The sequence below is a fragment of the Podarcis pityusensis genome (assembly GCF_964106645.2).
Source record: "Podarcis pityusensis genome assembly, chromosome: 1".
In the NCBI taxonomy this organism is placed as follows: Eukaryota; Metazoa; Chordata; class Lepidosauria; order Squamata; family Lacertidae; genus Podarcis; species Podarcis pityusensis.
Window position 1 is genome coordinate 21,702,977 of NC_138028.1, and position 14,821 is coordinate 21,717,797.

The window sequence follows — 14,821 nt, forward strand, 5'->3', positions numbered from 1 at the left end:
GGAATTGGAAGGGACTCATCTAGTCCAACCTGCAATTCAGGAATCCTGCTCACAGCCGTCTCTGAGTAGGCTTGAACCCCCAACCTTCTGTTTAACATAAGGTTACCAGATGTCCCCGTTTCCTGGGGACAGTCCCCAGATTTACAAATCACTCCCCATACAAAATCCATTGAAGTTGAAAAGTGTCCCCGGATTCACTGGAAAAAAATCTGGTAACCTTATTTTAACATCCAGATGCACTGACCCATTGTGCCTTCTTTCAGGCTAGTGGATTCCCACCTCAAAGACCCCTTAGTGTTACAGCTTCACCACAGTTGTATTGAATGCAAATACCACAAACAAATTGGGATTCAGCAGAGACAGTCACCATCAGCTCTGCTGAAGAGCCTGTTCCATCAGGCTTCACCCCCCTTCATCTGTTGCCTGACAGCAGTTATTCCATCAAGCTGTACTACAACTTTTGGCTATTCTTTTCTTCGAAATCTTTCAGTTACACCTGGCTATTATGCAAACACTGAAGGTACCTGAATTTGCTCCCCACACATCCCTTTTCTGCCATGTGCCTGAAGGCAAGGAATTCGTATTCCTTATCTTTGCAGGTTGCTGTGGGGGCTTCTTCTTCTTTTTGCTGAAGAGCTGAGTAAAAATTATCCAACAAGCTACAGGGTCAGTCTTTTAAAAGAGGCCCCATGGAACATGTGTACTCTGTATCCATGGGGCCTCTTTTAAAGGACTCACCCTGTAATAACTAAGAGCAGCTCTGGAATTCTTTAAAGATAAGGAGAAGGTGGTTGTACTGACCCCAGAAGGAGCAGGAAGCCAGGGTAGGAATTTGAAGAATCGTATCACATGCATTGCCCATGAACATCCTCTGCAAATAGGAGGGATGAATTGCTAGCCTTGGACCCTTGCAGTATGAATGCTTTAACCCAGGAGACATGCAACCAGTCAAGATTTCTTTTGCTATTTTTTCCCTTTTCAGATCACTCAGGGTGAACCCCAGAAATCATGCGCCAAGCCGGTAGCAGAGAAAGTTACAGACAGTTGCCAACAGATCTGCCAATGTAGACCACCTCCGCTACCGCCACCGCCACCACCTCCTCCGCCCCCCAGGTTGCTTGGGGTCCCATGTAAGTAGAATGTGGTTATTTCTATTTGTGTCAAAAAAAGGCACACCTGGGCAAAGTGCATGTGGGAAAGTGAGTGGGCCAGAGCTAATGTGGGGCTGCTTGCGCACTATATTTTTAAAGCATTGTGGTACCGCTTTCACAGTCTTGCTTTCCCTCAAAGAATCTTGGGACCTGTGGTTTGTTAAGACTGCTTGGAGTTGTTTGGAGACTCTGCTGCCTCATAGAACTACAATTCATCAAGTTCCCTCAGAAGAGGGAATTCTCTGAACTCTGGAGATTGTAGCTCTAAGAGGGAATAGAGGTCTCCAAACAGGCTCTCAGCAAACTACAGTTCCCAGGATTCTTGGGGGGGGGAGCATTTAAAGTGGTCTGATACTTCTTTAAATGCATTGGGTGGATATGGCCTCACTTTCATTTTTCCATTTAGAGAATTGGAACATGTTCTGACTAAAAGAGGGAGATGCGTTTTGGCTCGTTGAACAGGAATTTCTTCAGCGGAGCCAGACAAATTCCCTCTGTTCCCAACCAGGTGGCTGTTTTCTCAAAGCAGCTCGTTAACGTTGGAGCCACTGAGTCGTTCATTTCCTATGTTGCCTTTTGATTCGCATTAGCATATACTAAATATTTTATGATCCCGCCTTTCGGTGGGTTTATATTTCCCCCCAGATTCATCTTAACAAGCTCACCTCCACACGCAGCTTTGGAAGTGTAATTAGATGTGTGGGTGTGTGAGATTACACACTTTTGTTTGCTTATCTTTACAACCTGCCCTTCCCTAGATGGTCCCAGGGCACGTTACAAAACAGCGTCACAGTCCCAACCAAGCAATCCACCCCACCCTTACACCCTTAGATTCCTGCATTGCAGGGGGTTGGACTAGATGACCCTTGGGGTCCCTTCCAATCCTACAATTCTATGATTCTGAGGTGTCTGTGTGTGTTGGATTTGGAAGAGGTGTCCTTCCACTCAGCTCTCCTGGTCGCAAGGGTCACTCCACCAGTGCCACACTTCCCCTTCCACATGGAAATAGGCAACCAGGAGTGCCATTGGTAGGATATGCAGCTAGTTGAAAACCCCAAAACAGGGCCTGAGGTAGCCCAGGATCCACCAAAACCTGAGCTAGTCTGATGGCTGTTGCACAATGAAATTGGGCCAGATGCGGGCCATTTGTCCTGTCCCTTGCTTCCTCCATGACTTCAATGAAAACATCAATGCGTTTCAGAAGCCCAGTGAGCTTCAGCTAGTCATCTAGCATTGCTAGACCCCAGTTGTGGGATGTACCTCCTGCAGAAGTCCTGGGAAGCTCGTCTCAGGCTGGTTACAAGGGTTTGAGTATACAGGCAACTCCCCATTTGCACAGGGGTTGCGTCAGGGCCAATGCATGTGTCAGCAGGTACACACATGCCCGTTCGCTGCCATTCCACTCCCCAAAATGGTGTGCGTGTATATCCCCAATGCACACAAATGGAGAGTTTCTGTAGGTGTTTTTGCCTTTACACAGAACTCCTTGGAACCGAACCGCGGCATAAGATGCAATCGTACTACATTACATGAACGACTTCAATTATTTCCGTTTTTCTCAGTAATCCCTCTGCTTCTTTCATGCAATTGTTAACTTGCCAATTGTTCCCATAAGCTTCTAATTATCTCTGTTCCACTAGGGCTTACCTTTCTCTCCCCCGTACGTTTTGTATATACTTAATATATACAAAATATAATTATACTTGGCGCTGTGGGTTAAACCACAGAGCCTAGGACTTGCCGATCAGAAGGTCGGCGGTTCGAATCCCTATGACGGGGTGAGCTCCCGTTGTTCAGTCCCAGCTCCTGCCAACCTAGCAGTTTGAAAGCTCGCAGTGCAAGTAGATAAATAGCTACTGCTCCGGCGGGAAGGTAAACGGCATTTCCGTGCACTGCTTTGGTGCTCCAGAAGCGGCTTAGTCATGCTGGCCACATGACCTGGAAGCTGTATGCTGGCTCCCTCGGCGAGTAAAGCGACATGAGCGCTGCAACCCCAGTCGTCCACGACTGGGCCTAATGGTCAGGGGTCCCTTTAATCCTTACTAAAATTAATGCCGTGGGGCTGCAGTTTCCATCATTCCCAACTGACCATTGACCATACTGGCTGAGACTTACATCAACATCTGGAGGTTGGGGAAGAGGGCTGTGCACTGTGGCTCTGATGCGCACATGGAGTTGCAGGGCAGCTGTCTGTGTGCATCCCCAGTGTGAAAATGGAGCTGTTGCTATTGTGAACGCAGAAGCACATGCTCTCTGTTGCTTGAAATTGCACTGATAATAATTGTTGTTGTTAATAATAGTTGCGAGATTCTTTGCTCTCAGCTCATTGTGTCATCATACTCTGCACCGGGAGGGGCGCCTACCAGGTTAGAAGTGGTGCCTAGTAAGTGAAGGCCTTCACAGGAAAACCTCCTTTTTATTACAGAAAATTGCCCAGTTGCCTGCAATTTGGCAGTTCAGTCACTTGGAGCTCGTACCATTCATTCCTATCAGCGCTCAAATAAATACCTCTTTATACATCATTATGGGAATGCAATATTTATGAAAGTCTCTCTCTCTCTGTGTGTGTGTGTGTGGATAGGTAGCACCCATCTATGATTGTGCCATTTTTCAACTCCCCAAATGAAAACCCTGTCAGTGTCCTCATTTGCAAAATTAAAAAAGTTAATACTAGTCCTTGCATTCTTTAGAGAGATATATTAGCAGGATTAAGGCTGGAGAGAATGAAAGAAGCAGATTTGTCTTTCTGCTTCTCTCTGTCTTTGTCTTGGAAATGTTTCTTTGCAAGGGGATATTTGTCTGTATCTGTGCCACACCGCAGGGTGTAAAGCAAGGAGCAAAATAACAGTATTTTGTACCATTTGGCAAAGATACTGTATATTGATAGCTTTAAAAATAAAAAGTCAGTAGATTGAGTTTCAGGAAGAAAAAAAGTGTCAGCGTTTAGGAGGACAGTGTACTGACTGAATCACTTTCTTATATCCCCACCCCCAAAATAGAGAAAACAAAGGGTATCTGAGCAGCCAGATCTCTCTGGCTTATCTCTCTGGCTTTATTTTGGGGTCTGTCCAGCGACTACATTGGGCAGAGAGACCTGTACATGCAAGCAGAAGGTGCTTGGACCCACTTTGGGGAAATTCTCTGTAGCTGTTTATGATTTTAGGTGTTTCACCAAAAGCAGGTTGTTGTTTTTCAGCCTTAAGCTGAAAAACTTTTATTTCTTCGTTATACATATTTTCAGGTTGTTTCCTCTGTGCTTCCACTTAGGTTTCAAGTTGTTGTTGTTTTGTTTTGTCTTGTTGACAAGTTGTTGTTTGATTGCTTTTGGATTTTGGAGAGGTCATGAAGTTGGTATTTATTGCATTTTGTGGATTAGCTTTTATTGTATGTATGCTTTATTGTTTTAGGCTGCTATACTCTTTAAAAGGGATGTGGGTGGCGATGTGGGTTAAACCACAGAGCCTAGGACTTGCTGATCAGAAGGTCGGCGGTTCGAATCCCCGCGATGGGGTGAGCTCCCATTGCTCGGTCCCTGCTCCTGCCAACCTAGCAGTTTGAAAGCATGTCAAAGTGCAAGTAGATAAATAGGAACCGCTCTGGCAGGAAGGTAAACGGCATTTCCATGCGCTGCTATTGTTTGCCAGAAGCAGCTTAGTCAATCTGGCCACATGACCCGGAAGCTGTACACTGGCTCCCTCGGCCAGTAAAGCGAGATGAGCGCCACAACCCCAGAGTCGGTCACGACTGGACCTAATGGTCAGGGGTCCCTTTACCTTTACTCTTTAAAAACAAATAAATACATTTGCCCCTGGAGCTTTCTCTGATATTAAAGTGACCAGGATAGCCCCTGCTCATGCAGAGTCTTTGTGTGTACATTCTCACACAATTAAAGACACCTTGGTTGCCTGATTATACGGCTTCTGTTTTAGCCCATTAATTGATGCATTCATTAGGCCTTCAAACATTTGCATGAGCATAAAGCAATATTTCAAAAGCCTATTCTTTCTTTTCTTTGATGATGCTTGCACATGCTGCACCAGACTCTTTCAGAATAACACAGGAAGCTGCATTACACCAGATCAAAGTTTTTGCTCATCTAGCCCTGTAATGTCTACTCTGACCAGAGAAACTGTGCTACCTGAGGCAGGTATTGTGAATGTTGCCTCCCCTTCCTTCTCAGTGCTGCCCTCTGGGGAATGGGTCCTTCATCAAGCATTGTGGGCAAGGTCGGTCCAGGCAGCATCTGTGCCACTAGTAATTTCAATAAAAATCACAGTCATAATATAATAGTAATAACTAATGTTATTTTTCTAGAAAAAGAGGTGCTGGAACTCAACATGAACACCATCGGTGTAGCCGGGGGGGGGCAGGGGGGCAGCTACCACCCTAAATTTATCAAAATAAATAGAAATCAATACAAATCTGAGGTTTGCCCCCCAACAAAAGTCTGCCCCCCCCCACAAAAATCCTGGCTACGCCCATGATGAATGCCCTCTTTCTCTTAGAATGGCAGTAGCACCCACCTGAGAAGTTCCGTAACCCCTAAGAGGTGCTGGAACCGAGTTCCTATGAGTTTCCCCTGAAAAAAGCAATTATTATTATTTGTAGTAGTAGTAGTACTCTGCGCATCTGGCTGTGTTGCTCCAGCCACTCTGGGCGGCTACCAACAAAAACATAATAAAACATCAAACATTAAAAACTTTCTTATACAGTGTTGCCTTCAGGTGTCTTCTAAAAGCTGTATAGTTATTTATCTCCTTGACATCTGACGGGAGGGGGTTCCACAGGGCGGGCGCCACAACCGAGAAGGCCCTCTGCCTGGTTCCCTGTAACCTCACTGTAACCACCAGAAGGCCCTCGGAGGTGGACCTCAGTGAACAATGGGGGTAGAGACGCTCCTTCAGGTACATAGGGCTGAGGCCATTTAGGGCTTTAACTGTGATGTATACACAGTAACAGTGGTGCATATTATAAAACTTGAAGTTTAAAGTTACTTTAACTAGCCATGCACAGCTGGCTGGCTTTTGAGCAGAAGGAGCTGGCTGGCTCTGCAGGCAACTGATGTGGTGGTGCATGATCACATTGCAGGAGCCACATGGTTCTGTGTGGCTCATGACAGAATCAAGCTCTGCTTCTGGAACTGACTCTCCAGGTTCTCGTGTAGAGATGTGATCCTCTTTTTTCCTTTTGTTTGTTTTTTAATTAAAAAAAAAAACCGCTAGAAATGCCAGAGATTGAACTTAGGACCTTCTGCATGGAAAACATGAGCGCTCATACTGAGCTAAGGTCTCCCTCAAATCTTTTTTTTAATTATTATTATTATCTCTAGAACTCAAGGTCTTCAATCTCAGCCACGATAATGGCCCAATTTGTTACTGATTTGTACTTGTACCCATGCCAACATAAAAGAGAAGGGGGGAAAAACCTTTCCGAGTAACTACTTGGCAAGTATTCCAGCACAAAGTGTACAGTTCAGTTTTGTGGAACTTGGAATGTTTGTGCAGTTGTCATGAACGGAAACTTAATCGGCATGGTCATCTCAAAGCCTTTTGGGTTGAGGCCTAAAAGATCAGGGATTGGGTTTCTAGATAATAACCTTATCAACTTTGGGACTACTTTTACATGTGAAGCTTTGGGCATTTTTACTTGACCTGTTGGTGACCTTTATGCTCATTTAAATTTTGTTGTCTGTTAATTGTTCATATAAGGTAAAGGGACCCCTGACCATTAGGTCCAGTCGCAAACGACTCTGGGGTTGCGGCTCTCATCTCGCTTTATTGGCTGAGGGAGCCGGCGTACAGCTCCCAGATCATGTGGCCAGCATGACTAAGCCGCTTCTGGTGAACCAGAGCAGCGCACAGAAATGCCGTTTACATTCTTGCCGGAGCGGTACCTATTTACCTACTTGCACTTTGACATGCTTTCGAACTGCTAGGTTGACAATTGTTCATATAGCTGTTGATTATTATTTTTTTAGGGCTGTGTTGTAGCGATACTAAACTTTTCATTACGCTTTTATATTTAGATGGGACAGTATCCAACTAACTCGTTCCATCAGTGCAAGGATTTCTGCTTGTGCATTGGAATTTGACTCTTCCTCTCCCCATGCACCCCCTAAATCTCTGCTTACCCCCCCCCCCACAAGCCTCTGGAGCAGAATTGGGGAGGACACGGGGTGGGTAGTTCCACTACACAAGTGGAAATCCTTGCGCTGACAGGATGAGTGAGTTGAATAATGCCTCTGTGTTTCATGTGAAGCACTTTGAGCACAGATGTATTTGTGGGAAATGTGGTATGCAAATAAATTGACTTATGGTGATGATATGTAGCAACAAGAGGGCTGTTGGGCTGCAGCTCTGAAACATGAGAGGGTGTGTGTGTGTGTGTGTGTGTGTGTGTGTGTTGCTCTTTGTCTAATCCACAGTCCTCAGCTATGGGAGCAGCTGTGCTCTTTCTTGTTGTTGTTGTTTAGTCGTTTAGTCGTGTCCGACTCTCCATGACCCCATGGACCAGAGCACGCCAGGCCCTCCTGTCTTCCACTGCCTCCTGCAGTTTGGTCAAACTCATGTTAGTAACTTCGAAAACACTGTCCAACCATCTCGTCCTCTGTCGTCCCCTTCTCCTTGTGCCCTCAATCTTTCCCAACATCAGGGTCTTTTCCAGGGAGTCTTCTCTTCGCATGAGGTGGCCAAAGTATTGGAGCCTCAGCTTCAGGATCTGTCCTTCCAGTGAGCACTCAGGGCTGATTTCCTTAAGAATGGATAGGTTTGATCTTCTTGCAGTCCATTGCTCTTTCTTACCAAAGGTAAATTCTTCAGGGGAAGAGATCTGAACTGCCCAGAAGCAGCTCGCTGGATGGGGCAGAGCCACTATGCAAGTATCCCAGCGAGTGAGTCTTTGTTGCTTACCATGAATGACAGGGAGGATGCAAGTATTTCCACTGTGGTGAGCTCCCTCCCTCCTCTCGCTCCCATAAGCAGCAGTGACCCACCTGCTGGGAAACCAGCATAGCAACTCCACTCCACTTAGGACTCAGCTATACAGCTGCAAATATAATGTTTTAAGTGCATTTTAAGTGCATTATAGAAATGTGATACTAGATGGTGCTGGTGAGCTAATGGCAAGTTCCAAATATATTTTGAAACGTTTTTAAAAAGCACTTTCGTAGCATTTTTTAAAATATATGTGTATGTGTAGATTCAGCCCCAGTGAGCTGCTGCCACTGCAGCTGCCCACAAATACATTTTTGAAGGTCACTTCGCTTTCCTCACCTTCTGCTTCTGTAGGGTTTCAAAGTGTGGACCTCCAGATGTACATGCAAAGAACTTGTGTTGTTGGGTGGATGGAGGTCAGGGAAGGGACTAGGGAGTACAGTGCCTCTCTGCATGTTCAGTATATATGGTCAGGGGAACAAGTGAATTAGATTTTTAATGTTTCTTCATTAGACTTTAGCATGAGAGCTCTTCAGGATGAGACCAAAGGTCTTTTTTGTTGAGCATCTTGGCTGATCAGATACCCATGGGAGACCTGGACGCTGGATATTAGTGCAATAGCCTCTCTTGCTGTTCCCCAATGACTGGTATTCAGAGGCAATCATTATTAGTAGCCATTGATAGTCGTATCCTTGGTGAATTTATCTAATCACATTTTTATTCACTCTCTCTGTGTGTGTGTGTGTGTGTGTGTGTGTGTCCATAGCCTTCCATCTCCAATGAAATGAGCTCAAGGAAACATCTATGGTTCTTCCTTCTCTCCCTTCATTTGATCCTCACATGTGAGGTATACTGGGCTCAGAGGGAGTGACTGGCCCATGGCTCAAGGTCAGCAAGTGACTGAGTGGGAGATTTGAACCCCTATCTCCTTGATCCTAGTCCACGACTCTTATCAACACTACACCATGCTCCTATCATCCTTTAAGCCAGTGGCCATCTTCACATCTTGCAGTCCCAAATTCCATAGTTTTAAATATGGGCTGTGTATTCCTTTCTCATTTGATCTCTGTTAAATAGCTAGTTGAAATCCCTCTGGTTTTGCTGTGAGTCACTCTCTTTTTTAGCAATATTGTTCCATTTGGGTAAAAACGTTTCAATAAAAAGAAAACCCCAAATGTTAGCCCATTTGTCCATGCCCTTTGCTCTACAGACTGAAGACTCAGATGCTTCAGAGAATGTTATTGATGAGTCAGATGCTGCTGATTTTCATCCAAAGTAATCTCTAGGCTCCCCTGGCAGTGGCGGGAACAGAGCTGTGCTTCGTTCTGACAATTCAATAAATGTATCTTAATTGGCACAAGCCCCAACCTGTTAGAAACAAGATCCAAGTCATTGTCCTGATTGCCTGCACAAGCTCATTGCAGAGACTCATTATGGTTTCAAGCTGCTGTTGCTTTTTTTTTTTTTTTTGATGTTGAAAGGCATTCTATTGTCTTAAAATTCACCATGCAGAAAAGAGGTGGAATTAGAATACTTCAGATATCAGAAAGCAAGAGTCCCAATCCCCGTTCAGCCATGAAACTCACTACGTGACTTCGGGCCGGTCACTGTGTCTCAGACTAACCTACTTCACAGGGTTGTTGTGACAATTAAACAAGGAGTGGGAAAAGCATATACCTTACCTTGAACTCATTGAAGGAAAGACATGGTGTAAGTGTAGTAACAATGACAACAGAAACAAAAAATATAAATTCACAGGCAAAACATCTGAGGATTAAAATTTCTGCAAGACAGCAATTAAAAATGAATAATAATAATTCCAAAATGCAGCATCAGAAAAAGATGGTTACGTCTTGTAATGACTAACAGAAGATAGTTTGCAAGTAAGCATTTATGTAGGGTCCATTGGCAACTTTGAGATCTTCTGTATACTTTTTCATAAGATTACAGTTTGTGCTTGATCTCTTTTTTATAATCTGAGGAAAGGCTTTGAAAAACATTGCGGCATGTATCCTGATTTGCATACAAGATAAAGTTTTACCACACTATATACAAACCAAACAGTAGCTAATTTTAAGTTGGTAAGTCCAATTTTCTGCGCTGGCTATTGGTCATAACTCACTAGACTGAGAATTCAGTGCCAAAAGTTCTGCTGTTTTCCAGTGAGTTAACTTAAGCTGCACCTATCCTGCCTTTTCACTTTGTAAGGTCTGCTTACATTGCAAGTTTATAATAAAAGACACATAACTTAAGAACCAAGATTCTGAAAGCAGTCAGCCCTAAAATGCAAACTACAATAAACAGAATGAGCTGCAGCATCAAAATAGAACCAGAGATTCTATTAATGCTTGTTTGAAAGCATGAGAAAATAAAATCTTTTTTAAAAAAAATGTATTCAGAAGATGAGGGAGTAGACGGGCACCTGGTGAATGTTTCTGGGAAGGATATTATTCCGTTCTTGCAAGGGAGTGAAGAAATACAGATGCTCCCACTGATTTAAACCATTGGCACTTGTAGTCTGGTATGATCTAACTTTGGCAGTGCCTCTGCAAGGATTCAAGGCTAAATTACATTTGACATTAAAATGCATTTTTGCACTCGAAATTTACTTTATTAAAAAATGCAAAAAGCAACCCTCCAGGATGTGGGTGGTTACTGAAAATTATTGGGAACTCAGCAGGCTGGATGTGTTTGTGTTAACCCTTTCCTCCCCTGCTGCAGTCCCAATGAAAATTGCTTCTTTTTCTATTGGGAGGAAATCCCTCACTGCTGACAACGGCTGTTTTAAAGAACACTCACATTTAAGCACCAGGTCTTCCTAGTTAGGCCCTTTCCCTGAGATCCTTTAGCTGGAGTTGCTGAGAATTGCATCTTGGACCTTATACACTGAGTCCATGCCTGGGCTGATCTTGCTTTAAGGCTAGTACCCTTTAGGTTTGCAGCTGGATCCCTTTAATTCACTTGCCATTTATAAATTTATGCAAGCCACTATTTTCACACAGACCGTGCTTCGAGGTGCCATCCTCCAAATAAACCTGACCTTGCAGAGTTCTGCCTGAACTTTCCAGTGTTCAGAGAACAGAACGGCCATGACTGTAAATAAAAGAGCTATTAGAACTTCTGGTTCAGGGCCTGACACATCTGAGGAAAGAAATCATTTCTTGCATTCTTGTTTCTGTAGCCCCAGGGGCCTTGCTGTAGTACATTCCATTTTGACCTTGGATGAAACCACTTTTTAAGAAAATGGAAAGCAAAAGTTTATTTGAGGGAAATTGGCACTGTGCCTGCTTCCCTATTAGTCTTTGGAAAATACGGAGCATTCTGTGTATTGCGTATGGCACAGGACACTAGAAACATTTGGTAAGGCTATACATTCACACTATACATTTAAAGCAGCGCCGTACCGTGTTAAACAATCACACTTTCTACCAGAGAATCCAGGAAAATGTAGCTAAGAGTGCTCAGAGTTGTTAGGAAGCCCCTTTCCCACACATACAGCTACAATTCTCAGGGTTGCCTGGGGAGAGGAATTGATGGTTAAACCACTCCCTGGGATTTGTAGCTTTGAAACTTAGGCCAGCCTTCCCCAAGCTGGTGCCCACCAGAAGTTGTGGCCGAGGAGTCATCAACAGATGCCTACAGAGGCCTTCCCTGAGTCCTCTCCCCTTGCCAATTTTGCTTGAAAGAAGTACTGTGTTGTAACCGATAGAACCGGTGGATCCCTGTCCACAACACATCCTCTTGTTCACAGATGTGCCCATGGCCCCTAACTTAAATTGGCAATTCCTGCTTTGGGCTACAGTCCGCCCAAGTGAGCATGGCGCCAGTTTGGGAAAGGCTGACATAGGCATTTGCCATATTCTGGACCAGAGCAGATAACTGCTTCCCAAAGGCTGCAAATAAAAAGATGACAGCTTCTATCATCCAGCTCGTAAACTGGGCCAAATGAGCTTGCCTCAGCATGTTCAGTAATATGAAGCCTGTTCATTGTCTTCAGCTTGTCAACCTCAATATCGTTCTGCAAATTTCTAAATAATTAGTGTAGAGACAACCCCCGTTTAGAATGTGAGGCAAGTACTTTATAGTCAAACATGACTGAAAGTACTTTTGAAGAAAGCTGTTTCGTTTACTGTACTGTGGGATCGTTTTATTTTGTGGAATATTCAAATGGAATATTTGTTTTGTTCAAAATATTTATATCCTGCCTTCCACCTGCAGTTTTTGAGGTGGCTTTCAGTGCACAGCTTGTGATTGATTATGCAGGGTGGGGTTTACCTCCCTCCCCCCCCCCCAGTGTTTCAGGTTGGCACCTCTGCCGGTTGGCACCATGAAGATACAAGGTGCATTCAGATGTGTGGGTTGTTATGCTAGTTTTCCTGATTATAATGCTAGAACATTTGTCCAGGTTTTGAATGTTCCTTTTACACTGCCGTTACCTGTTGCACTACGGACCTGTGGCTTTCTGATCCGTATACTGGTGGGCATGTTCTGCTAAATTTCATTCACACCAGTGGGGTTCAACGCAATAGCGGACATCATTGGACAACATGTTGCCACCCTTTATGTGAATGTGCACTTCTGATCCCTCATGAATATGACGGGAAATGCTGGAATACCATCCCAAAGTTTGTCACATGGCGTGATCCATGAAAATGGCGGGAAAATAACTGTGCCTATCTCTCACGATTTTCCAGGTCAACAGGATTGCAAACAGATTTTTTTGTTGTTGTTGAAGGGAAGCAATTAACAGGGAAATGAACGCTAAGCTTCCAGTTGATTCCACTAGATTTCCAGAAGCGTCACATAAAACATTGAACAAAACGCAAAAGTTAACAGGCAGCAAAACATTGTGAAAATGGAACAAAGCGCTGTCTGAATGCATCCACAGTGGTGGAGGGAAAATATGGCTTCTTTGCTCCAATCACCACCACATTATAGGCCAGATAATGAACTCATATATTTATTAGGACGATTTAATTTTTAAAACTAACACCCCTTGAGTTTTAATTGTCTCCTAGACTGCCTCATTCTTTAAAAAAACAAAAGCAGGTTGGGGCTCTGTGGAGTAGGAGAGGGTGCTTAGAGGCTATTGCATCCAGTACCTCAGTCGTGTCCTTATTTCAGAGAGAACAGAGTTTCTGATGAGAGTGGCAGCCATACCATACCAACATACTAAGGGCAACCCAAAAATTTTGGATGCGCTTCTGAGGGGTAGAACGTCCTACCTGGTCAATTTCCTCCGAACTGAGCCTTTTCCTCTAGAAATTAGAATAATGAAGAACATTCTCTGGCACCACCGGAATTTAGAGAGGGTTCACGAGTGACTGGCACAAGGCCAGGACCAGCAACCTAATTTTAATCTGCCGTAGAAGATGTGTGACTTGTGACTCACAAGTCACTTGTGATTGACTTATCCATAGTGGCTTTGATAACAGAGCTTCCTGCCCCCTGCTACCCAGGCAGTTTCTCTCCTGCGAAATGGCATGGCTCTTTTTTTCCAAGGCAGTCAGTCTGGCACCTTTTGCAAGCAAAACATTTATCCTTTTAAAATGGTGAGCGCAACTCCCATGTATCATTCATTATATTTATTTTTAGATCTTGCCGTGGGGGCTTCTGCTGACAAAAACAAAAAAGCAAAAAACAGAACCAAGGGAAATAAAAACCGCTACACTGTTGTTGTTTTTAAATGACTGCAGATTTGTAGCAGCACTGTAGAACTGTATCTCTCTACACATCTGGGAGCTGAGGTGCCAGAATTAACAACATGGTTATGTGACAGAACGTACAGTTTAATGCCTTCCTGGTTTGTTCCTTTCGGTACAATGGAGTGAATGGTACCCATGGTTTCTATAGGATAATACTCTGTATTGATTCGTACTTAACACGATTTGCAGCTTTCCAGCTTCATGCTGGTGTAGCCTTCGGTTTTCTCCATCCATATATCTGTGCACAGTAATAATACTAATATGTGGCTATCTACAGCACACATCTAGGCATATTTATTCAGAAGTAGAGATGGGCAAATATATCAGTTTTGGTTTCACATTTTTCCAGTCTTACAGTCTGTTCTCCACATTTTCACATCAGTTTGCGATCACTATTATTTGAAAAACGGTTCTAGTGAAGAGCATTTTAGTGTGGATTTTTCCCACTGTCCACACCTTTAGCTGCATAGTTCAGTTGGTTAGAGTGTGGTGCTATTAATGCCAAGATTGCAGGTTCAATCCCCATAAGGACTCCCCATGGATTCTCTCCCATAGGGCAGATGCTGACAGATGGCCTGGCAGGGGTGGGGAGCAACTAACTGAAGTGAAAACAGCGGCCTTCTTAGCCTCCCTCCATCTCTCTTGCTGCTCAGTTATAATCGGGGTATTACCACTGAATGTATGAACAAAGTACTCCAGTGCCTTTGTTCAATAAATAGTATCTGAAAAGTTCTCAGATTAAGTTCAGTAGAGTGGTACCTCGGGTTACAAACGCTTCAGGTTACAGACTCCGCTAACCCGGAAGTAGTACCTCGGGTTAAGAACTTTGCTTCAGGATGAGAATAGAAATTGTGCGGTGGCAGCACAGTGGCAGCGGGAGGCCCCATTAGCTAAAGTGGTACCTCAGGTTAAGAACAGTTTCAGGTTAAGAACAGACCTCCAGAACAAATTAAGTTCTTAACTAGAGGTACCACTGTATTCCACCTCTTCTATATATTTGGCTTAAAAAGTGGCTTCTGCCTGCCTACCGCCA

At 44.0% G+C, this 14,821-nt stretch overlaps 1 protein-coding gene across 4 annotated transcripts in view; it reads left to right on the forward strand.

Annotated features, from left to right (window-relative positions):
- PRIMA1 (proline rich membrane anchor 1) overlaps positions 1-14,821 on the forward strand; it is a 60,978-nt gene that overhangs the window by 24,040 nt on the left and 22,117 nt on the right. For all 4 annotated transcript variants that reach the window (XM_080993150.1, XM_080993153.1, XM_080993151.1 and 1 more), the window contains exon 3: positions 983-1,130. In XM_080993150.1, the coding sequence (XP_080849276.1) occupies positions 983-1,130 (148 nt within the window). The remainder of the gene's footprint in view (positions 1-982; positions 1,131-14,821) is intronic.